Source organism: Takifugu rubripes, chromosome 16, assembly GCF_901000725.2.
Source record: "Takifugu rubripes chromosome 16, fTakRub1.2, whole genome shotgun sequence".
NCBI classification, from domain to species: domain Eukaryota; kingdom Metazoa; phylum Chordata; class Actinopteri; order Tetraodontiformes; family Tetraodontidae; genus Takifugu; species Takifugu rubripes.
In genome coordinates, this window is record NC_042300.1 from 9,620,267 (window position 1) to 9,643,400 (window position 23,134).

The window sequence follows — 23,134 nt, forward strand, 5'->3', positions numbered from 1 at the left end:
AAAATTGCTGTCAACCTTGGCCTGATCTTTAAGGGTGTTGTATCTGCACTGTAATTGCTGCACCTCCTGCTGGGTGGTGCAGGGTTCTGTCATATTTGACCCCTTTGTAGCAATGGTTTCCAGAGGGCTGCTGTGATTCAGCACTTCTTCATAGAGAAGCTAAAAAGCAAACAAAACCAAATGTAGACACTCAGAACAGAAATAATATGCGTAACGCTACGCCTCTGAATTTTTATGGCACATGATTAGACAGGGAATTTAATACCTTGGTCTTTCCGAGGTTAGCGGTCTTGTCCCTCATCTCCGAGAACTGTCTGTCTGAGCAGCTCAGTGTCTCCTCCACCCGATCCATCCATAGCACAAACTGACTCACGTCCTCCTGGTAGCTGGTCCATCGTGACAACGCACCCTCCAGTTGGCTGTTAAACCGACAGAACAATGTCAGCACATGGGGAACACGCGTGTCATAACACAGCATTTATCAGGTAAATACACTCAATTCAGTTCTCTCTATAGCCCTCAACACAAACGACTGGCTGCCCCATTCATCAACTAATTGACAGACTGCTTGACGGCCACCTTTTACAGCGGATACAAGAAGAAAGCAGCGAGTCCCATGAGTCCTTGAGGTCCTGGATCTGTTTGCGGATCACTGGGACACCTTCAGCTGAAGTGTTCCTCTGTACTGCTTCTCCTCGTGTCAGAAGCATCTTTAATTGAATCTCCCTTTCCTGGCGTGCAGCCAGCAAGGCCTGCACACAAAGAACAAATGTAAAAATATCTCAAGTCTAAAATAGCATGATTCTTATTCACACTACCGAGGAATGCAAAACATTGTAATATTCACTTAAATCACAGCTGAGGTTTATTCTTAAAGGGATCTGGTCCGATCATTTCCTTTCTTACTTCCAGCTGTAACATCCGGTCTTCTAAAGTGCTCTTGTCAATGGTGGAGGAGACGCAGGTGTTAAGGACCCTCTGAGCTTCACATAACCAATCCTGGAGCTCCTTAAGGCCTTGAGAGAAGAGCTGGTGTTCTCCCACGATACGTTCAATCCTGGAGGCCTTGTCCTTAAGAGACCAGAGCAAAGAACAATAAACACTTTCTTCATTTTTTATATGCTCCTGCAAGACAGCGTTACACTACATTGATGGTTTCCAATGCACCATGTCGTTGTACTTGCAATTTTAAGACCCATTTGCTTCCTGCGCACATCACGCGACAATATTTGCACTCATCATTTAGACACCTTAAGAGTCTGAGTAACCGTAACGTGGATAAAAGCAGAGGAGCAATAATAATCTACAAGTGTCAGCTCTAAATGATTTCATTCCTGTTTCCATGTCTGGCAAGGCAGGAGATCTAAAAATAGCTCCTCACTAGCTAGCTGGCAAAGCAAATAATCATCATTCATCATTGTTGGGGCACTTTGATTTTCCCGAGGAACAGGAGCAGCGTTTCGGGTTCAGTGACTTCTTTTTTTTTTTTTAATACTACATCAAATTAATCAAAAGTGTGATCAATCTACAACTTCTTGTGCACTCACACATATCTGACATTTCAGAAGTGCCTCATTGAATCAAAGGTAAGCTTTCGCCCTTGGACTATTATATGGCAAATAGACTCAAAAAGCAAGGACCTTTTGAAACTTGGACAAATTACCATGATGAGGGAACTGATTGTAGACACTGTGCCTTTCAAAGGTACAGTATTATTCTCAAGCAGGAAACATGACAGCTGTGCTACTGGGGAATATTGCATGACATGTGAACAACACGGCAGGAGTGAACAACGTGGCAGGACAAAGGGTTCTGAAGTGTTTACGTGAAACTGGGAATGCAACCAAGTGAGACAAATTTTAGGACGTTGCAATATTTCACAGGCAGAAACACAGTAGAAATTAGGCGGACCAGGATTGCGGCTGCGCTACGGGATGGAAAAAGTATTACCTTGGTTAAGTTGCTGAGGGCTAAGTACTGTGCAGACAGTTGTGATACACGGTGGACGAAGCCCTTGCCGGCTGCTTGTCCCTCCCAGAGATGATGAGCTTTTTCCCTTAGTCTGCCCAGTTCTGCCTCCCGACTAGCCACTTCCTCCAGTACACACTGGACCAGTACCAAGCAGGTGGAGGATGAATGTGGAGGTAAGAATGATAAGGCAACAGGGAGCGGGTGAGCAAATGATTGAAGGAAAATGATTGGAGAGGTCGTGTGAAAGTGCAGCCAGAAAAAGGAAAATGAGAAGGGCATGGAGGAGAAACACACGGGTGGGTTAATGTGTTACAGGACAGATGAGTTAACTGGAGAACATTCAAATACAAGACACGGCTAAAGAACATCGTAAAATACAACTCCAGCAGTATTTCCCTTGATGTTCTTATTTTAACAAAGAACACTTATTCACTAAGACAAAAGATCCCTGATAAAATCCTTGCAGGGGTGGGGGTGGGGGGTTGTGCTACATGTGAAAAGGCAAAGAGGATTTTGCCAACACAGGTTCAGACACTGAAGCCTGCATGGATTGTATTATTCTTCAGGTGCTGAGGGAGGAAATCTAATTGCTTGCAGGGCCAGACAAAGGCGAAATGTAGAAGTGCCGGAGTAAATACAAAAATAGCAACAACGATAGGAGCGCAGCTTTGAGATGGGTTTGATATGTTTTTCCTCTCCTGCCTGTTTTATCTTTTTAACGTCTCGTCCCTCTTTTCTTTTTTTTGTCTTCGCAGACAAGATAGAGGCTGTTATCACATCCTGGTCTTTTAGCAACCCAGCATTTTAGCTGTGACAGAAGAATTAATTAGATTTCTGGATTTTTTTTTTCTTCTTCTGACTATTGTGTTAAGGCGTTGCCCAGTTTTGATCCAGTGCTGATCGACAAATGTAATTAGGTCCACCTATTTTTCCAGCCAATCTGAGATTGTTCCTTATCTGATGCAGAGCTCTGACTATTTAATTTCATTGGGACACTTATTCATTTTCATGCAATGGTGAAATAGTAACACGCTGTTAGTTTACAGTTGTGAGATATCGCATGATGCATAGCTAAGCAGTGACATTGAAACAATTGGGATTAGTCTAAAACTTTGGGTTTAATCAGACCTGCAGTTTGTTGAGCTCTTGTTTCTTGGCTGGAAGGTCGTGCAGTCGCACACTGCTCTCCTGAACTCTGACCTCTGTAGTGTTCAGCCACTCTTGCAGAGGCTCAGCACTGGCCTCAAACTCTGTCATCTGGGACTGTAGGTTCTGTAATAAAAAAACCAACAAAAACATCAATGGAATTGTCAGATACATCCCATTTCCTCAATATAGACAGAATCCATTACGGTAAATATCTCAATATTAAAGTCTAAGAGAGAAGCATCCGCAGAGAGAACCAAATGTGAGCCAACCTTGAGTGCATCCTCCCGCATCTGCAAGTTACTCATCAGGCTCTTCCAGTCTTCCCTGGCATTTGTCACCTTGGCCTTGATTCCCTCCACTCTGTCTTTGGACACCACAAGGATCAGCAATTCCCCACTGGCTCTCACTGTACTCAGCCTGGCCTGGCCATGCTCCCTGTCACTCAAGAACTCCTGTGGGGATACACAGACAAAGGATCCATTTACTATTCTACACACAAACAAAGGCAAGGAGTGAAAAAGCAAAATAAATGGAAAGAATCCATCAATGCACAACTTAATTTCATATTTTGCGTGCGTTGTAACGGCGGATGGCTCTCTGATGTACATTAAATGGCAGTTCTCTGTGTGTTTTTGTGGAGGGTCCAAGTTTCTTTATATTATAATGTTTAAGGTAATTAAAGTCATTGCTGATTGTAAATGCACAGAGAGGAGGTGTCTGACCAAAGCAGATTAATGAAGAAATGGGAGAGAAGCATTTTGTCTTGGTTTCTTCATGACACGCACACACACAGGCGCACACACACATACACACACACACACACCTTCTCCAGACATGAAGCGATGACAGTAACACAGCAGGCAGGGCTCCACCATCTGTGCATTCAGCGCATCTCTTACACACACTGCAGCTTTACCCTCCTTGTGCACACAGTATACACTCGCGCAGAGTTTGGTGCAGTACACACACACCCACATACACACAGTCTGTCTTTTCATGCCTTTTATCATGAATCTTTTTATTTTACGTCTCTTTTCTCTCCCACTCCGTACCATCCTTTCCCTGCTGATGTAACCGTATACCACCAATTAAGTGTAACACAATGGCTTTCGCCCCACCCCTGTTCTCTGTGTCCCTCCTGGAGGTCAGCCATGTGGAAACATTGTTCCACATTTCTCACCCAGTCAATATTTAATAAAACATGACGGGCTCTATACGGCTCTTCACTTTCCGGCATGTTTTTATAGAAAGATTGTTGACTCTCCTTTCAGGTTAAACTGTCATTATTTCTATTTGAACCCAGCAATCCTGATGATTCCTTAGTAGAGGAAACACAATGGTGGATACGTCCAGAAGAGAGGGTGGCAATTAACCGCCTGGTTCAGGGATGTGGGTGTCTGGGTTGTCTGAATTACCCAACAAGCACCTGACACTTGGTCAGGGCCTGTGGTGTTGTAGAAATGCTGCCACACAGTTAAGCCTGCTGGCTTCTTCACCTGCCAGAGGACGCTTTTTAAACATAGACGCAGGAATATTTTGAAGAGCATGACGCAGAGACCCCACTGTGATGCTCAGTTTCTTCCTTCTTGGCTCTGTGCTGATTTGCTTACATGGGTTATGGCAGACCGTCATGCCCAACAGAGGATACACAATAGTGAGCATGTCGATATAGACGTGCTCCTGTGCAATCATCAGCTGAAAGTGAATTGATTCTTCAATAATTATAAAGTTTTGCATTGAATTTCTAGTGGCCTCAATGAATTGCACCCCCAACAACTGTTATTTACTCTAAAATAACCCCTGCTGTAATATACCAAAGATATTAACAAGATTCTCCTCAAAAGACTAAACTAAAGTAATATTCTGTGCAGTTCAGGCAATACCTCTGTATGTTGCTTAATAATCCCAAAAATATGAATCAGTCAAAATTGTTCTCTGGTTCTTTCTGGTGCTGTTTCTGTCCTGGGATAACTGCCTGGTGTGCAGATGACAGGCAATATTACAAGCAGTAATAAAGGCGTTGGGCTGGAATTTGCATATGTTATCAAAAAACGTGCCATCTCAAACTCCCATGACAAAAAGAAAAAATAATAATCTTTTACCTGGATCCTCTGCAGAGCGTTTGAGGCCTCTGCTACATTTTGTGGCACGTCGAAGCATTTGGCAGTGCTGATTTTGGCATTGACCAACCACTGCTGGAAATCTCTCAGGGCTGCGCGGAACCTCTGCTCCAACAAACGCTCCTTATTCTGACACTCCCGGGATGCCCGAAGGCTGAGACTGCAGAAACAGAGATGTTACAGGAGATAAATGAAGACAGAAATACTTGAGCAGCTACAGCATACACCATCCTCACATTATGGATGAGAAAAGCCAAAGAATGACATGATAAATGGGCAGGTGGACGCATGGCAAAATGGGTGAAGTGGAAGGAATGAGTGGGGGATGGTGGGAAGGGCTGCCGCGTGGGTTGGGGGCTGAGTGGCAACATATGAGTGGGGGGCAAGAGTTCACAGGGGTGGCAAATTGAAGGGAAGGAGCAATGACAGATTGAAGAGCTAAAAAAGGGAATATGGATAATTCAGCCAGCAAAGGGTGGCTACAATTTAAAATTCTTAACTAAATTATTGTATATACAGAAAATAAAGCAAATTTCTAGATGACAAACATTATCTTAGAAGTCAACTATTGTGAGATTATCTTCACTTTCGACAATATCCATGCTTGGTAAAGTCAGGCACAGACGAGAGGGTAAGAATATGTCAGCTTCAGCAAATGTTAATGAATGTTGGTAGTGGCGGTAAATATGATGAGGAGGAGAACGTCCTTGGGTTTTATTCAGACAGATTCCCACTGTCTTTGGCCAGATGGTCAAGGTTAAATGCGGGAGAATGTGAGAACCGGTGACAGCGAGAAAACAATGTGTGCTCTTGTTTAAATGAGGGTTAATGGCTGAAGAGGGAGTTGACAAAAGGGGAAAAACGCAAATTACCTTCTACTGACATGGTCACACGTGTGTGTGAATATATTAAACGCGAGGATTAACGATGCCACAAGGGTGATGAAAAATAACTCGGGCAAGAGAAGCATTTTTTCTGCTGTGACAGAGAAAAAGTGCTGCACAGAGGATGGGGGCCTACAGGCCTATTCACAACAAACGCGGCAAAACGCAGGGTAGGGCGCAGCCTGGTGCAGCCCCAACAGGGGCGCCTGCCGCTCTCTGTGTGGTGGTTCCACATACACCATGAATGGGGGCGCAGTTCTGCGCTTGCCACGTTCAGTGTGAATAGACCTTTAGTCTCCAGAGCTGTGACTCTGTTGTAACACTGTTCTTTCCAGGGTTCTAAAGGTAAAACGGGAACACATGTGAAAATCTATTGGTAGCCTGAAAAAGAACTTTTCCCCCCACTCAGTAGCCTTAGCTATTTATCTGCACTATCCCAACATTCTGTCAGTTACTCATATTTATACTAGCTCACACTGACTAGGTCAAAATTACAGTTATTTCTGGTAAAAACCTTAATTTCTATGCATGTACAGTTGACCATATTCTACATTTGAACTGGCACGCTTTTGTACACACTATTTTATTTTATTGAAAAAGTGATGTCTGCTCAAATAAGCACTGAATTGACAGCTATTTTCAACAATTTAATTGCACTTCATGACCCTCAAAACATAGAAACTGTAACTCTGGATTATATGAAAGCTAACAAGAAATTTTAAAAAAAACAGTAAACAGACAGTGGCGATGGGGATCCAGTTAAATGTTGCATAGCAACTGGTGGCTGAGGTGCTCCTTGTCATGTACGCTTTCTTCTGACACACACATACACACCTTTTTATATACTATATACATATACATACACACACTATAATAGTAATAGTAATATATATATATATCATACAGTATTAAAAATAAGAATAAATCTGTTAAAGATATTTGGACCTAATTCATTTTTCAACAAAATACAACAAATAAATGATGGCATGGTTGCTTAATTATTCAACTGAGCAAAAAATTCGAGAATAAAACCTACTGATCATGACAGAAATCTGCCAATTCCAATGACATCAATGATGTTATTTATATTATATAATATTGAAGCGTTTTATCAGCGTACTCTGCTTGTTAAAGTAGACAGACGCTCACCTGTTGTGCTGTTTGATGAGCGCAGTAACCTTCTCCGATTGTGGACTCACATCTCTGGAAAATTGCACCAGGTTGTTCAGTTGGCCTTTCAACTTCTCCGCCATCGGCTCGGCACTGTGCAAGCCCTCCAGAATGTCCTAAACAACACAAAATAGAAACCAGCTGGCTCAAAGTGTGCCTCTGAGCAGGACAGCGGAGCGTCACATAGATATGGATGACACCATCAGAAACTGCACTGGCATTACAATTCACACCATGGCTCGGTCATTTCTGCCCAACAGACACGCTGTCTTAAACACACACAAACACACACACACACACACACACACACTACTCACAGTAAAGCCTGTACAATAGCATGCCTGTTCCTCATGGAGTATGTCAGGAAGGCGATGTGGATACTGTTTTCCCGCTCTTCTCCGTGTGCTTCATACTCTGGACTCAAACTCATGCAACCCTGCCCCATTAAATATGTACTAGCCTTTTCTCTCTGACTCTCACCCACTCACTCTGACATATTACCAATAAACGCTCCTCCCTCTCTCCCTGCTTGCACAGACTCGCTGCTCTCTTCTCCCCTCCCAGCCTTCTACTACTTTCTCTTCCCTCCTCTCTGCTCTCGCTCTGTCCCTCCTCCCACTCCTTGCAGACGGTCCCTCTCACAGATTTTTCCTCCCTCTCACTCTCTCACGCTCTCTCCCAGTGGAATTCAGCTGTCAGCCCTCACAGATGCAGCACCGGTTCAAACGAGCGCTCAAACGACCATGTAACGAAAACAACACAGGAGAAGGGAAACAGGCTGGAGGAGGAGAGAGAAAAGCGGAACAGAAATGAGACTCCTCCTCTTTTATTCCTAGCCCAAGAAATATTTTAAAAAAAGCCTCAGAAACGCATGGGTAAAGAAGCCCGGGAAAAATATATCCTTGTCCATGCAAGTACTGTGCAGGGAAGCTGTCAAGCCATAAACATCCTGTTGAGGTCAGAAACCTACAGCAGCTGACAAAGACACCATTTCAGTTCAGGCAAGTCAAGTAAAGACAGGGGAGAGCGAAGGAGATGGGAGATGTTTGCAGGGAAGAGATTGTGGAAAATAATGGAAATCAAACAAAAGACTGAGGGGTAGAGGGGACAGAAGGGGAAGACAGAATGAGAAAACAAGAGAAACTGATGGGATTGTAGCTGTCACTGCTTTGTCATTCCAGTAAAGCTGATTTAGAAACTAATCGGTTTTAAGGATTTACAAATATAATGGATAATTACTGACAGAAAAGGCATAGCTAAATGCAGAGGATGTACATCTGTGTGTGTACCACAGATTAACTACTGTCTGGTTTTTTTTTTACACATCACTGTTAGTCGACTCAAAATCCAGCTGAATTGAAGTTTTTTTTTTTTTTTTTTTAATTAAACCAACTATGGTGGGTTGATGAGCAGCAACTGTATTAGACACTGACTTTTAAAAAAAAAGAAAGTATTTATTCATTCAAAATTTCACGCTATTATACCTTAGCCAGCTGCCATCCCTTGACTGCTTCCTCGCCATTACTCCAACCTTCAGCTTTAATCAACTCCTGGCTCCACCATTTCAGCCGTCCCTCCAGTTCTTTTAGCTCGTCATCCAGTTGCACAGTCAGGTGTTTATATTCTTCTTCTGATGTCTCAGCAGCAGCCAGGGCCACCTCAAGACCATCTCTGGCCCTGAGGGCTGCCCCCTCCCACTGCTCCAGAGCCTGGGATAGCGCCCCCAGTTGCCGGTCAATGGCTTCGCAGCCGCCAGCTGCAGTGTGTTCTGCTGTGGAGGCTGCGCTCTTACGCACCCGGCTGAAACGCTCTCGACCCTCCAGTAGCCGACTCTCCACGCACTCCTGAAATGATACGTGGGAGGGAAGGTAAAGTTGCTACAGAGACTGTGGGTGAGGAAACCACCTCTTTACAGGCTAATCTATTTAAGGCTGATTGCTGCTTGATTTTAAATCTAACATTTTCTCTATCTTCATTGCACAATCAATACAGATGTCCCTTTATCTTTGAATGATCTCAGGAGGACACATTTTGTCCTCCATGTTTATTCCTGTAACCCTCCATCTCTCACCTTATGTAGAAAAGCACAAGCAAACACTTGATATGTGCTGAGATATCAGTGAAATGAGAGAAAAAAAAGGCATCTGGATCTTTTATTGTCTGTGAGTAGGAAATGAACATTAACCTTGAGTCCACAAAAGGGAAATGGAAGTGGTGAAATAAGCTTGTGTACACAACAAATTATAGCTCTTCAAACGCCCGTTCAAGTGATAATTGGGATCCAAGAGTGAAACCTGAATTTAAATCACTCAACACGCTCTCTCTGCGTTATACGTGCAGATTTACTGAACAAAACATAAATATGCTTCCCACTGTCTGATCTGTTTTCCACTGTAAACAAATCATTAAAATTTTACTGGCGCAATAGCAATATTGGGTCATTATACAGCAACACAGTAAGATCCTAATCAAGCTTGTTTTGCTTCACTGCAGGTGTTTATAATATGCTCTGAAAATTCAGCCATCACTCATTTTAGGAACATAACACTTTCACCCCAAAAGTTTTCCAAATGTCACCTTGTTTTACAGTAATTACACATTGGCAGTGAAATCATACATTCACCTACGCTTCAAAAAGAAGGAAGTCAAGGAAAAGAATGAAAACAAGCATGAATAATTTACATTTTTCCATTTAAGATGTGATAGACTGAGAATTCTAGGATTGTGTAAAGGAGCATGTGTGGACATGTCTGATTAAAAGTTAACAGGCAGAATTGATATTCAACTCATGACATAATTGCAAAAGCAATCAAATAATGGAGCAACGATTGTATATCTTATTATCCAATCATCAAATCCTGACAAAAGTGAAGATAATAAGAGCAAAGGAAGCTTTTTTGAAGGTTGACATCCTGCCTTACCCTCACTTCTGTCAGCTTTTTTCTGACGGAGATAGAATCTCCGGATGCGTCAGACCAGGACTGGAGCTCCTCTCCCGCAGTCATCAGCCAGTCAGTGAGTTCCTTTACGGCCTCCAGGTACTGCTGGTGTTCCAACACCACAGCCTGTGCTAAATGAACCCGTTCCTGAAGAAGCAAAATTAAGAAAGAAGCAATCCACTTATTCAGTAAATTGCAACCATAAAATGAAGTGATGCTGCCGTACTGAAATGTTTCTTATTAAAGAAAATGTGTTTTCACATCATACCTCCACCATGGATGTCAGGTTATCGAACTGCACCTGCAGCTGGGAGCGTGCACCCTGGTTAAAACTCGTATCGCCCGTTTTCTTTAACAATTCTCTGGCCTTTTCTTCCAAACTCGACAATGGCACTTGGTGGTCCTCCAGGTCGCTCAGCAGGGCTCGGAGTCTCTCTAACTGGGATGCCTTTTCCCTTGGCCCTGGCTGGGGAGTGAGGGGAGTGCGCACCTCCCTCCCTACAGCCTCCATCCAGCATCTCAGCTGGGCGGCGCTGTGCAGGAATGAACCCCACTGGGAGACCGTCCACTCCAAACGACTGCAGGAAGGTTAGAAAAAGGGAACGATACATTTATTTTACAATATACATATGATAATCTGGCACATGATATGTTGCCTATAAAATGCATAATAAACACACATATTACAGCTCAAAAAATGCCGGAACTATTGTCTGTAACAAAAAATGAAATGTGAAATGTAATGCAGAGACAGACAGGAGATAATGCATATTGATGCACATTATACATTTCAATGATTTAGTCAATGAACATTATTGATCTGTAATAATTGTCTAAATGCCTTTATCTTCTTTAATTGGGGTCTTCAAACACACTGAAAAAAATAAACATCCACAGTTCTGCTCGCCACCTGCCAACACGCTCACAAGCACACTCCGTTTCACCTGCACCCCCCTCCCCATCTTCCCCTTTAAAACCTAAATACCTCATGGGCAACCCACTGTTTGCCATCCACCACTTACTCCCCTAAGAGATCATTTTTTTTCGGGGGTAAGGGGCGTAATTGCTCAATTAAGCACACACACACACACACACACACACACACACACACACACACACACACACACACACTCCAACTGCAGTTGCAAAATGAGACAAATACTTCTCATTAGGCCATTTAACCTAATGGAAATTGATGGCATTATGGAATCAATTTATCATGGTAACTCTTACCTGTGCCAACAAAAGGTACAATTTCTCAAAAAGGAATGGCAGGTATTCAAAATAAAATGTATTAACAAGACCGTTAGGTTTAATTGGATGTGTTCAGTTTTATGTTTGTCACATTGATGATAAAATTGTTACAGAACGTTAGCAACAGACTAGGATTATATCAAATATAATAGAACAAGGTGATTCTACCTATGGCAGCTCATGGCAGCTACCAGCAGTGTGGCCCATGCATCGTCTACTTCTTGTAGCTGAGAGCGCACTACTTCCTGGCCAGTTGCTCCATAGCTCCGCAGGGCTAATTCACCCTTACCCATCACCATATTCAGTTTGACCTCTCCCTCCCCCTTCAAAAGCAGGATGTCCTGTGCAAACAGAACAGGATTACAACAAAATCTATTTTTAAACGGTTAAAATAGTTTGCTCCCTCATGTAAACAGCCCCATCTTGTGTTCACTACAGGGACAATAGTTGAATTAAAGCATACAGGGACAAAAAATCCTAAAAGCTTGAGACTCAAGCCAGTCATGAATTAAATATATGTATATTAGCAAATACATTGTGAATAAAAAACAAATAATCACTGCATAGTCCATATCATGCAAACATATCGTGTAAACACAATAAATGTGGTACATTCCAAAGCCATCTTTTCACCTGAACAGTCTCCAGTCTCTGCTCTAACTGCTCTTTGGTCCCCATTGTGCTGTCCACCGTTCCAAGCCTCTCCTGGATCTCTTCTAGCCATGACCAAAACCCTTGGAGGGTCTCTCCAAGGGCTTGGCTCTCTTGGCATATGTAAAGTCTCTCTCTTGCTGTTTTCAGCAAGGCCTGGTGCTCCAGCTGAAGTTGGCATGTTACTTTGACCTCTTCTCCTGACCCCCTGCCTCCTTCAGACAGAGACTGGGCCTCTTGGCAGATACCCTCAATTGAGCGCCTTATGGGGAAAAAAGGGAAAATCATACATATATCCATATATTGATTGAATTTTCTACATTTGAATTTAGAATATCTTGCTTTTCTTTCTATCACACATATATTTATATCATATTCCAAAATAAACAAACCTTTTATCAAGCAGTTCCTTATGAAGGTTTTCTAGCCTCTCCAGCTGTTCTGCTGCATCTGAAGCTCCTTGCTGGCTCTCAGCTCCAAGACTCTGTTCTTTCCTGAGACTGAGCTCCGTCTGGTGTAGCCAGTTTCTAATATCCTCCACACAACCATTTAAACTTGGAAAGAGAGGGAAGGTTTCATTCACTCCTTTAGATGCACATATGGCAAAAAGAAGAAGAACTTACTTTTTCAGAAGGTCAATACTCTCATTTAACTCCCGCTGGTTCTGAGAACAGCTGTGCAGAAAGTTCTCCCACTCTCTCTGACATGAAGACAGATGATCCTGAATTTGTGGTACTGAAGCTTTGGGCAAGTGGAGCTGGAGCTTTTTGGCTTCCTCACAGAGCAGAGAGAGACGTTCCTCGCCTTCTGATGTCTCCTCCACCGACATCTTGGTTGTAGGAGTAAGACAATATTAATAAAAACCTAGAGGTTTACCTACCACAATCAATCCTTCAACAATGTTATTGACAATTTTTAAAATGTCCATTTTGAAACACAGAATAAAAACACAATATATAGTACCTTAAGCCGTTGCAATCTGGCTTCAAGGATAGGAACATCTCCTAACTGATTAGAACATTCTGTCTGAGTGGACTTTAGATTCGCGAGCCAGGAATTGAAGCCTTGGACAAGCTCTGTTATGAGGAAAGAAAACATTAACCTTAGCTTATGATATGGCATATGCTAAAGGACATTTCGAAGTAGCAGAGATGGAAGTAGGAGTGCCAGAGATGTTAATCCAGATGGAGGGAGTGGGTGTGTCCATGCTGTGCACTGTCAGGTTGCCTTGCCAACAAAGCCCAAAATGACTCCCATGAGAGCAGCTGTGACAAGAACAACATCACTTTCCGAGGCACAGGTGTGTGTCTGAACTGAGCCTGTGTGTCAGCGTACCAGACCGTGTGTTTCAACGGAGTGTTGGTTGTAGTTGGTGGAAAAAGTGTGTTCATGAAATAAACGTAGGATAATTGAGGCTAAGTCTGCTCCAACAGCTAAAATGAACAAATTATACTTCATCCTGTTGCTGCGCACAATTTAAGTGGGCGATTATGGAATGGTAAGTGCTTATAAAATGTTCTCTTTTTTTCTTAGGAGGGAAGAAGCAACAGTGGCGATGACTGACTTCATGTGTTCCAGTCAACATGGGTACGACACAAATCTTAAACCATCTACCTTAGTAAATGGCACAGAATCCGAAGTACGATCAACATTCACATTTCTTACCATTGAAGTGAAGTTGTAATCCATCCTGTAGGTCGCTCTTTGTTCTGACGCAGCACTGAGCGACAGCTTCTGTTCTCTTGGCGATGGAGGTGAGCTCAGAGGAAAGGTCTGCCAGCTCCTGCGAGGGGTGAGACCTGCACAGGGCAGTGAGCGCATCTCTAGCAGCCTCTATGTCTGCCCTCTGCTGCTGCACGATGCCCTGTAGGTCCTGGAAAGCAATGGAAAGACTGTACGTGAAGAAGGGAAGAGTAAATCATGTGACGGCTGCTGAATCCCCTTGAGGGTGGGTTCCAGAGCTTGACTTAAAAGGATGATGTTATGATGCAGAGAGGGACAGTGTCATAAATCAGCAGAAACAATCAATTGGGTAATATGCATTTGAATAATTTGAGTGCTCCTCAAGGTCAGGGTTTATCTGATTTTGGGCGCACCTGTATCGAGAATCCATATTTCATATGTATATTGTTATTTTCTGTTTCTATCTTACTTACAGTGAAAAACTGTGGAAAAATGTGTGGCTGAATGAATTATGAGACGGTGAAAGTATTAATAACATGTCACACCTTAAGTGTAGCAATGTCGCCGTGCGATGTGGCACCGGTGAGGTCAGATAATGAACCCTCAACTGCCTTTAGACGCTCAGTCATTTGAGACAAGAGGTCTTCCAGCCGCTGTTTCTTGAAACAGAAGTAGGTCAAAGTGTATTTAGCCTGGTTGTAGACCTCCTGTGCATGGGCCATTTTCATTCTCAGGTCTGATTCCAGGACCTAATGAAGACATTTTGAACAATGACATAATCAAGGTGATCCGGGGCTCCATTCATTTGGTGCATGCAACAAGCAATGGAAAATATTTTGCTTTAGTTATGACAGATTTATTCAGATTACTCTTTTAATTGCATTCACCTGCATTTGTAAGGGAGTTTTCTGTAGTTTGGCACACTCTTTCACCTTCATCACTCTGTCTTGAAGGACATCAAGGCTCTGTTCTCTTTTGTCCATCTCAGCCTGGAGATTAAAGTCCATGACATTGCATTAAAAGGCACCCAAAAGAAACACTAAATCACGATCATCATTGACACTACACATATAGTCATACCTGAAAGGTGGCAAGAAGCGCTTGTGTCCTGTCTTTATCATTCAGATTTGTGACACTGTTGGTGAGCTCAGCAATAGAACTGGAGGTCCACTGGTTAATGTCTTGCTCCATGGACTTGAGGTCATCCCAAAGGACTACGCAATATTCCAGTCTCTCAGTGTTAGTTTGTATTCTCTCCGAGGCCTGCAGAATCAGGAACGATTCAGAATAATAGCCACCGTATTCATGCTTTGTTTTTCTTGTAACAATGGATGGCATGATTTTCTGAGACGGAAGGGAAGCCACTTAATTGGTTTGACAGATGCAGGGATGAGACATAAGAGAGAGCAAAAAAGAAAGCTACACAACGTGTCTAGACTTGTTTATATCTCTGTCTCAGTTGTGACAGCTGAACAGCCAACTAAATCCCACTGAGAAAAAAAAGGGGGGGAAAAGCAGACGTAACTATCATTAGAAAAAGAAGCTCAAGCTCATGTGGCATAGTGCAGATAATTTTAACAGTAAACAGCACCTCAGATCTTGCCATACTATTTTTGGTCATTATAATATGTTGCTTGGGTCTGAAAATATATTCTGCAGGAAACAATCATTGATTGGGACAGTGATTACATGCTCAATCACGCAGCCACTGGAAGTTGAAAACATATTATGCATTTATTCAAACAAATGTGCTCAAGATCCAAATGATCTCTCATTATGTACTTCTCACCTCTAGCCACTGGTTCCTTAATGCCTCAGTGTCTTTCTGGCTAAAACATCCTTCAAATTTAGGAACTTTCTCCAGCTCTCTCTGGAGGTCTTCAACTGTGCTGATCAGTTGGTCCATATCTTCCTGCTTTTCTCTCAGCTCGGTGTGAACAGCCTCGTGCTGAAAGATGCAGAAGGTATGACAACTTATCACCACTAGGGGGAGTGATGCTGCACATACAGCAGAGAAAGACAGAATGTTGTTGCATTGTACTCAACAAAAGAGCTCAAACTAATGTCAAAGGCACTAACTCTTTCAAAAGTCCTTTTAGCCTCCTGAGCATTGTGGTTGTGGTCAGGCAGGTTGTGAGCGACACTCAGAGCACTTTCCACAACAGTGTTGAGGGTCATTTTCAGGTATGTGTACTGGTGAAGCAGTTCTATCACAATGTTACTTTGCTCCTGACTGCGTGAGCAAAAAAGGAAAAGAGACAATAATGTTATCAGATGCTTCACCTGACGATTATCAAAATACAAAATGCAATAATTCATATTTGGTAAATAAGTGAAACTCCTCTCTCTCACATCCCACTCCTTACCCATTGGTGATCAGAGTCTTCACCATCTCCCAAGCTGTGTTTACCAGTGCTACATCCCTAAGAGCCTCAGCAGCCAGCTCACTGTCTCTGTGAGCCAGCTGGCTTCCCTTCTCCTCTAGCCACCGTAGGGAATGCTGCAGGGACTGGAGCTCATCCTCCAGCTGGACAAAAAATTGCAGTCTGGAAGAAATGAATGGAAAATATAATGTGGATTAATAACCTCATTTTAGCTAAATACATCTTATTTTTCCCAAGCGCTTGTATTTAGATACATTTGTTCTTCTACCATCTGCACATACTGATGTCATGTACTGTACATTTGGTTTAAAGAGTAGGTTTAGGTTTCTATTTTAAAATTCAAATTAAATCCTGTACAAACAGAAGGTACGGTAATTAAAAACCATTTAAATGCTGTATAAACTACACTGTTCAAAATAAGTTTGAAGTTTCATGTTGCTGTATGCATACCTGTTTTGGAAGGCCTGTTCAGAGCTTTCTTGGATGCCTGCTTGCGTTGCTTCCTCCTCCATTTTTGTCAAAATGTTCAACACCTCATCCTTCTTCTCCCTAAAGGAGCTCCGTAATGCTCTGATGCAGTCCGCTTCACTCTGCCTCCAGCCAACACACCTTTGGACCTCCTCCAAAGCTACTGTAAGAGCCACAACCTGTCCCCAACACGATGTTCTTTCCTGAGGATGGCTCACATCTTTCAGGTCCCCAGAGAGTTGAAGGTGTGCTTTGCTCAGCTGCCCATCTATCCCAACTGCATCAGCCTCAAGTCGGGCCAGGTCTGTAGCGATTTCCCCTATCCTGCGATGTAGCTCATCAGCCTTGGAGCTGTCCCAGCTCCCTCTGCTTCCAGCTAACTCGTGGAGATGGCGTACTGCGGTGGCTACAGTTCCATGTTGTTCAAGGAAAGTCTTCAGTTGGGTCAGACACTCCTTACGGAGCTTTAGGAGACGATGAGATTCACTGACTGGCTGCTGAGAGGCCTCTCTCCAGTTATGGATCTGCTGTTGGGCCTCCAGGGTTGAAGAACAAAGCAACAACATCTCAATTTGCTGTGCAGTCTCTGACAGGGGGGCATGTGATTCTAGTTGCATCTCATGTTCCTGTTAACAAAATGTTTTAATTATATAGAAGATATAAAAACCAGATTATCAGTCAATATCAATGTGGTTACAGGAGAAGAACAAAACAATTAGCGGACCATCAGCGTATTGATCGCAGCCTCCAGATCAGTAACATCAACCTGGGATGATGTCTTTAAGCTCGACAGGAAGTTTTCACTGAATTGGGACATAGTCCGCAGTGCTTGATCAAACTGCTCTAAATGTGACAAATGGAGATCCAGCAGATTTTGTCTAAAGGAAGAGGAGATGACAAAAATGAGAGATCACAGTTCTATATAGGGTATCAAAAATAGGTCACAGGTAGTTAGGGCATGATAATGGCGGACGGAGAAGCAACAAAATACACCAACCAATCAAAGGGAAGGAAAAAAAGATGGAACTTCCATGCAGTAATGTATAGAACATAAATTGCCTGTGTTTTATGCTGTTCTTTACAGATGCGCATCTTTCCTGTATTTGTGTGAGGTCGTCTCGGAGCTCTCTGATACGAGATTCAGGTGCTGTTGGGTAGAGGCAGACCCCAAGATTCATCAGACCGTGAAGGAGAGCCTCAAAGGAAGGGGTCTCCCTCTGCATTTCCTGCCAAGTTAATTAAAAGTTAAGCCATTACTTGGTACAAATATAATTGTAAACTAGATTAAAACGTGTAAGAACATGGAAATACTTTCTGGAATTAAAGAAAAAAAATATCAACCTGTACAACTTGTAGCTCATTTCTCAACTTCATTTTGTCTGCAGACAGCAGGTCTGTGCCTGGACAACAGACGGACTCACACCTGTCCAACCAGCTCCTCATGGACGAACTCTCCTTTTCAAATCTAGAAGGAGAAACATTGATTGCGGATAGATTAGTTATGAAGCACCAGTCTGTCCTGAATCAAGCCTAAAAGCTGATTTAAAATGAACATTCTAAACACACACACACACATACACACACAGATACTGTAAAATCAGACAATTTCATTATCAGTGACAGGGTTTTGACAGGGTAATCATATCTTGCTGGGGCGCCCAGTCCTCTGAGTAATCCCTCATAAATATCCTTGTGGGGGAGGAGATGAGGTCAACTCCAGGGAAGACACAACTACAAAATAAACTGCGGGCAGCTGCAGAATTATCGAGAATTACTGGCTACATAGATGCTAATATGGAAAGGAACTCGTCCAATTTTCAGTAATGTAAATACAAATACTACTACCAATAATAATTCAGAATATTAGTTGGGTAAACAACTTTGGAAGTGTGGAATAGCAACAAAGAAAAGGATCCGTATTAGTCAAGGATGATAAATCAAACCTGCGATGTTGGGCTCATATCACTAGTTACCTTTGCCACAGTGCTACAAGGCTCTCTAGTGTTGACTGCTTTTCTTTAACCTTTCCCATCATCTCCTGCTGCTGTGTCTTGAGCTGAGTGATCTCCTTCACCAACGGATGGCCCCCTTCGTGTCTCTTCACGAGTGAAGACAGAGCACTGAGCCCGGGGTTGATCTGTTCAACAGCCTGGTAGACCTCCTGGAGAGAACATATACATTATATAATGCCTCCCAAGTAAACTAACAGGTAAGAAACATACTAATGTAACAACAAGAACAATACATTTAATAAATAAGGACTTATGAGGATTATCTATTTAAAAAGAACATGTTCAGAGAATAATTTTATTCAGTTGCTGTTTTTTGAGTATAGTCTGGTATGTGTTTGTGTTCTTTACCATGTGATCCAGAAGGTTTCTGTAGGTGTCAGATGATGATATACAGTACATAATGGGACAATCCAGCTTCTCTTTAAGATGATCCATTGATTTTTTGACCTGATTCATGAAAATAAACCTTTAAATTCTGAAATATTCATCAGCCTACTACGAATATGCCCTTCTGAATACCTGGTCATACGCGTCCTCGGTGTCCCTGTACGATGCAGACAGACTGAGCCGCCTGTCCATCCGCTCATGTTTAAACTTCAGCTCTTCCCATTGGAGTCTCATCCCTTCCAGTTTTGCACGAATGTGATCAGCCTTTCCAGGGGTCAAAAAGTTCAACAGAGCTTCACAGTCGGACTCCATGTGGGCCAGAGCCGCCCTCCCTTTCCCTAAACCCTCCCCCACAGTCTGTAGGAGAGCGGAAGCAAAAGAATAATCAAAATATACGAGACATACTCTGAAAACTCACACATATGACATATGACCTTCATCATACCCGATATGTCATATATTTTCCTTGCATTCGACTGTTTCTTGCTAAACAATAGCATTTCTGTAGACTGTTTTGTTACTGCCACCATATATCCATGAGACTGACAAAGCTGAGCTCTAGAAAGTCAAGATTAAAGTTCCTGGATGTAGTTGGTTCTACAGCAATTTCCCCTAGCAGATAGATTAAAATGTCATCTTACTTCATCTTAATCTTCTGGCCCTAAAGAAAAACTGAAACTGTCCCTGTCACACAGCAAATCTGGCACATTTTACTCGATAGTATGAAGCGGAAATTTAATGTTTAGGGGAATTTTGGAAGATTTATATGTTATATGTGAAGCCTGTACAGTGTGCATTCATCACATGACTGAAAAAAAAAATCACGGGCATGTGGAATATGTGGGAAGAATGAGAAATTGATCTCACCTCCACGGTGTTGATGTGCTTGTCCAGGGACTCCAAGGATGAGGTGGAGCTGACCGCCTCCAGCTCTTTTTCTTTTTCATTGATCCACAAAGAGAAGGCCTCTGACTCACTGCTGAAATGCTCCCACCACATACACACCCGCTCCATCTCCACAATGCTGTAAGAACATTCAGCACACTGTGTAAAACATATCAGATGTACTTTATAAAACACATGAGAACATAATGAAGTGTGGAACTGCTGTTCAAACCACCGATGTTGTGCTGGCTTAAAAATACAATGTGTATTTTTCAAAAATACACATACTGCTCGTTAAGGCGGTCTTGAAGTTGTGTGACTGCTTCTCTGGTGGACCGGGCCTGTTGCGTAAGAGTGTCACTTTTGGTGCCAGGTTGAATCCCTGCAGCTTTTCCAAGAAGAAGGTCCGCTTGGATTGAATACACCTCTGCCTTCATAAGAAACTCCTGCAGCAAAGAAAGATGAAAATAAATGTAATGTCTAAATATAAAGCATTATGTCAGTGTGAACACGCATCCTACACACACCTTGCTCTGCTCCAATTCAGACTTTAGGATGTCCAGGCAACTGAAAGTGTGTTTCCTTTGAAGCTCATTGTTGATATTAGTGATAAATCTCCAAACTGATTCTCTGTCTGATTCAAACTGTTTCCAGGACTTCATGGTTTCCATTAGAAGAGCAAAAACAAGAAAGAGCAAGCTGATGAGGATGATGATTTCCAAATATATTTATTCCAAATATAACATTGACATTATATGTAAAGAAGCGTGGTTGTGCTATTAAAAATGCTGCAATTAGCTAGTTATACGCAGCAAATATTCTGTATTTCCTGATGTGTTTAAGATGATTTAAAAGATTTCTATTTGGAATTGTTGCATCTTCAGAATTTAATCTTTTTAGAGAATAAAGGATGTTGATTTTAATTCGACCTAAAGGCTCAATTGTATAAATGCATTTATTGACAAATGATCAATGTCTGGTTAAGGTTTAGCATGTGCAAAGGAATGATGAACACACGCAAAATTTAGCTCGCTAATGTGGGAAAACCCCAGACACAGTTTACCTGCAGGCTGTGCTCCTTTGCACCAGATTCACTGCCAGTGTCTCGGGAAGCATCGTCCAGCTCAGATGAGCGGAGGGCTCCCTCGCCCTTCTGATGGCAGAAAGACCCCAGATGCTGAACATAAAAACCTATTTCTAAACAGCACTTTAATTCCCTCCATGCAGTGTTATTGGTTCAATACACAAACTAATAAGCAGCAACAATTAACCACGATGAGATTACAACAGCATAATTATGGCTGATTTACAGCTCACTTAAAAGACTAAATAAATGAAGCCGAACCTGGTGACACAGATAAAGCTGCTTGGCCTCCTCCGCCTTCCTGGAATCTAGAATTATTTGGGATCTTGTCTTCTCAGTCTTCATCGGATGTTCATCCATTTCATCATGAGCTTCCTCCTCGATCACCTCATGCTGAAATACGGCAGATGCAGAGAAAATGTAAACACTGAAGGCAGATGCATATGAAGCATTTAGCGTGCCATTTTAATACCTGACAGAGTGAAGAAAAGAGTGTTTGCAAGTCATCGGAGAGTTTAGCCAAGGCTGTTTGCTGCCTTTGGACTTCTGAATCGGAGCTAACATCAGATAGCTCAACAAGTCGACTCTTAAGCCACCACAGGTTGTCCTGTTTGATATTAATTGCTTTTTTTAACAATTCCTGAAAAATTGACAGCACAAAATAGTGGAACAGTGGATTTATTTAACCTATTAAGCAGTATTTGATAAATACTTTTTTGAGAATCAATACACAAACAGTAGAGCACCAAATGTAGTGTGTTAGCTGACCTGGACAGTGGTGTCAGCCTGCTCCTGATGGCTCAAATATTTAGTCGCCTCTCTCAACAGCCTCACTTGTGCTGTCTGAGACGAGAGCCAGTCAGACAGTTTGCAGAATCTAGAAGGAGGAAAACCATCTCAGTATGGAGTTAAGACAATTACAATCACCTGAGTTCGTCCAGTTTGTGTCAACCGCTACCTCTCATTCCATTCTTCCCATTTGTCAGGATGCTGTTTCAGTTTGATGTGAATGCTCCTGATTTGCTCTGTAACCTCAGCTACAGCCCTTCTGGTGGAGTTCAACGTATGATGAGCTGGGTCATTGTCAGGCAACTGTAGGCAAAGTTCCTCCATGTTCCTAATGCCCTTCTCGCATAAAGCATGAGGATTATGAGCCCTGAAATATGTCTGGCAGGAGACCAAATAAATGATAACTTTAGAAAATTCAAATTTTGAATAATGATAATGAATTAGTACATTTGAAGTAAACCCAAATCTCACCCTGTGCTCTTGAATAACTTGCTCACTGGTGCAGGTGTCAGACAGAACATTCATTTCTCTGTCTAGCTCTGCTCTGCAATCTTCTATGACCGCAGCCACTCGATTTTGCTCCAACTCCACCTTCAGGCGCAGCATGTGAGATGGAACTTGACCCTGGATATCCTGAGAAAGACAATATAGCAGATGTTTTACATCACTGACTAAAACTCTACAGTAAACCCTGAGAATGTTAGAGTTACACTGGATGTGTTTAATTCTAAGCAGACTAAGAAAGTCCAACTAAATTACTGCAGCATCAGCTGTAGGCCTCCAGAGAGGAAACACAATTAGTGAGAGTGTTTAAGCGTGTTAACCCCTGACCTTCCAGAGTTTGTGCAGCCTGCGGATAGTGTCTTGCAGTCCCTGTTGCTCCTCCTGAGGGAGGATGTCAGTCAGTTCATCGCACGACTTCAAGAACATACTGAGCACTCGGTGGTCCAGCTGGTCGAAAAAATCCTGCATTAAAGTAGGAAACCGTTAGCTCGGAGCTGATTTCATTTGTGGAAAGTGAACCAAACTACTCAAATAAACAAATGTACAAGTGCAAAAAGTCTGGGCGACAAAAGAAAAACAATATACGCTAAATTCATGACCATGTGAGCAAAGCTGCTGTTGTCTTACGCCGTGTTTTCTCAGTAAGACTTCAGCATCTCCAGTCTCCTGCAGACAGCTCTGAGCTCTCTGCAACACTTGCTCCAGTTCTTGCTTTGATTCTTCAAATCTTCTCCTAAGGCAGTTGTTGCTCTCTTCATGCCTCCTCCATTCCCCAACCTCCTTCAACAAAGCCTGAGAAA

General features: G+C 42.5%; 1 protein-coding gene across 12 annotated transcripts in view; it reads right to left on the reverse strand.

Annotated features, from left to right (window-relative positions):
- The window catches only part of syne1a (spectrin repeat containing, nuclear envelope 1a), a 90,941-nt gene that overhangs the window by 43,853 nt on the left and 23,954 nt on the right, over positions 1-23,134 (reverse strand). For 10 of the 12 annotated variants that reach the window (XM_029849484.1, XM_029849479.1, XM_029849475.1 and 7 more), the window contains 42 exons: positions 22,962-23,126; positions 22,662-22,796; positions 22,302-22,463; positions 22,000-22,208; positions 21,810-21,918; positions 21,514-21,681; positions 21,303-21,434; positions 21,021-21,110; positions 20,485-20,613; positions 20,246-20,403; positions 19,940-20,096; positions 19,205-19,429; positions 19,034-19,132; positions 18,647-18,834; positions 18,015-18,138; positions 17,733-17,899; positions 17,398-17,551; positions 16,656-17,299; positions 16,188-16,367; positions 15,901-16,054; positions 15,611-15,769; positions 14,902-15,084; positions 14,709-14,810; positions 14,367-14,570; positions 13,804-14,011; positions 13,102-13,214; positions 12,762-12,967; positions 12,531-12,692; positions 12,121-12,400; positions 11,656-11,828; positions 10,502-10,811; positions 10,216-10,380; positions 8,779-9,138; positions 7,274-7,410; positions 5,223-5,400; positions 3,390-3,572; positions 3,100-3,243; positions 1,951-2,106; positions 907-1,071; positions 580-752; positions 266-419; positions 16-159 (listed from right to left, as the gene is read on the reverse strand). In XM_029849484.1, coding sequence (XP_029705344.1) covers positions 16-159; positions 266-419; positions 580-752; positions 907-1,071; positions 1,951-2,106; positions 3,100-3,243; positions 3,390-3,572; positions 5,223-5,400; positions 7,274-7,410; positions 8,779-9,138; positions 10,216-10,380; positions 10,502-10,811; positions 11,656-11,828; positions 12,121-12,400; positions 12,531-12,692; positions 12,762-12,967; positions 13,102-13,214; positions 13,804-14,011; positions 14,367-14,570; positions 14,709-14,810; positions 14,902-15,084; positions 15,611-15,769; positions 15,901-16,054; positions 16,188-16,367; positions 16,656-17,299; positions 17,398-17,551; positions 17,733-17,899; positions 18,015-18,138; positions 18,647-18,834; positions 19,034-19,132; positions 19,205-19,429; positions 19,940-20,096; positions 20,246-20,403; positions 20,485-20,613; positions 21,021-21,110; positions 21,303-21,434; positions 21,514-21,681; positions 21,810-21,918; positions 22,000-22,208; positions 22,302-22,463; positions 22,662-22,796; positions 22,962-23,126 — 7,608 coding nt within the window. The remainder of the gene's footprint in view (positions 1-15; positions 160-265; positions 420-579; positions 753-906; positions 1,072-1,950; positions 2,107-3,099; positions 3,244-3,389; positions 3,573-5,222; positions 5,401-7,273; positions 7,411-8,778; positions 9,139-10,215; positions 10,381-10,501; positions 10,812-11,655; positions 11,829-12,120; positions 12,401-12,530; positions 12,693-12,761; positions 12,968-13,101; positions 13,215-13,803; positions 14,012-14,366; positions 14,571-14,708; positions 14,811-14,901; positions 15,085-15,610; positions 15,770-15,900; positions 16,055-16,187; positions 16,368-16,655; positions 17,300-17,397; positions 17,552-17,732; positions 17,900-18,014; positions 18,139-18,646; positions 18,835-19,033; positions 19,133-19,204; positions 19,430-19,939; positions 20,097-20,245; positions 20,404-20,484; positions 20,614-21,020; positions 21,111-21,302; positions 21,435-21,513; positions 21,682-21,809; positions 21,919-21,999; positions 22,209-22,301; positions 22,464-22,661; positions 22,797-22,961; positions 23,127-23,134) is intronic. The other 2 variants (XM_029849477.1, XM_029849482.1) reach the window with 2 other exon arrangements.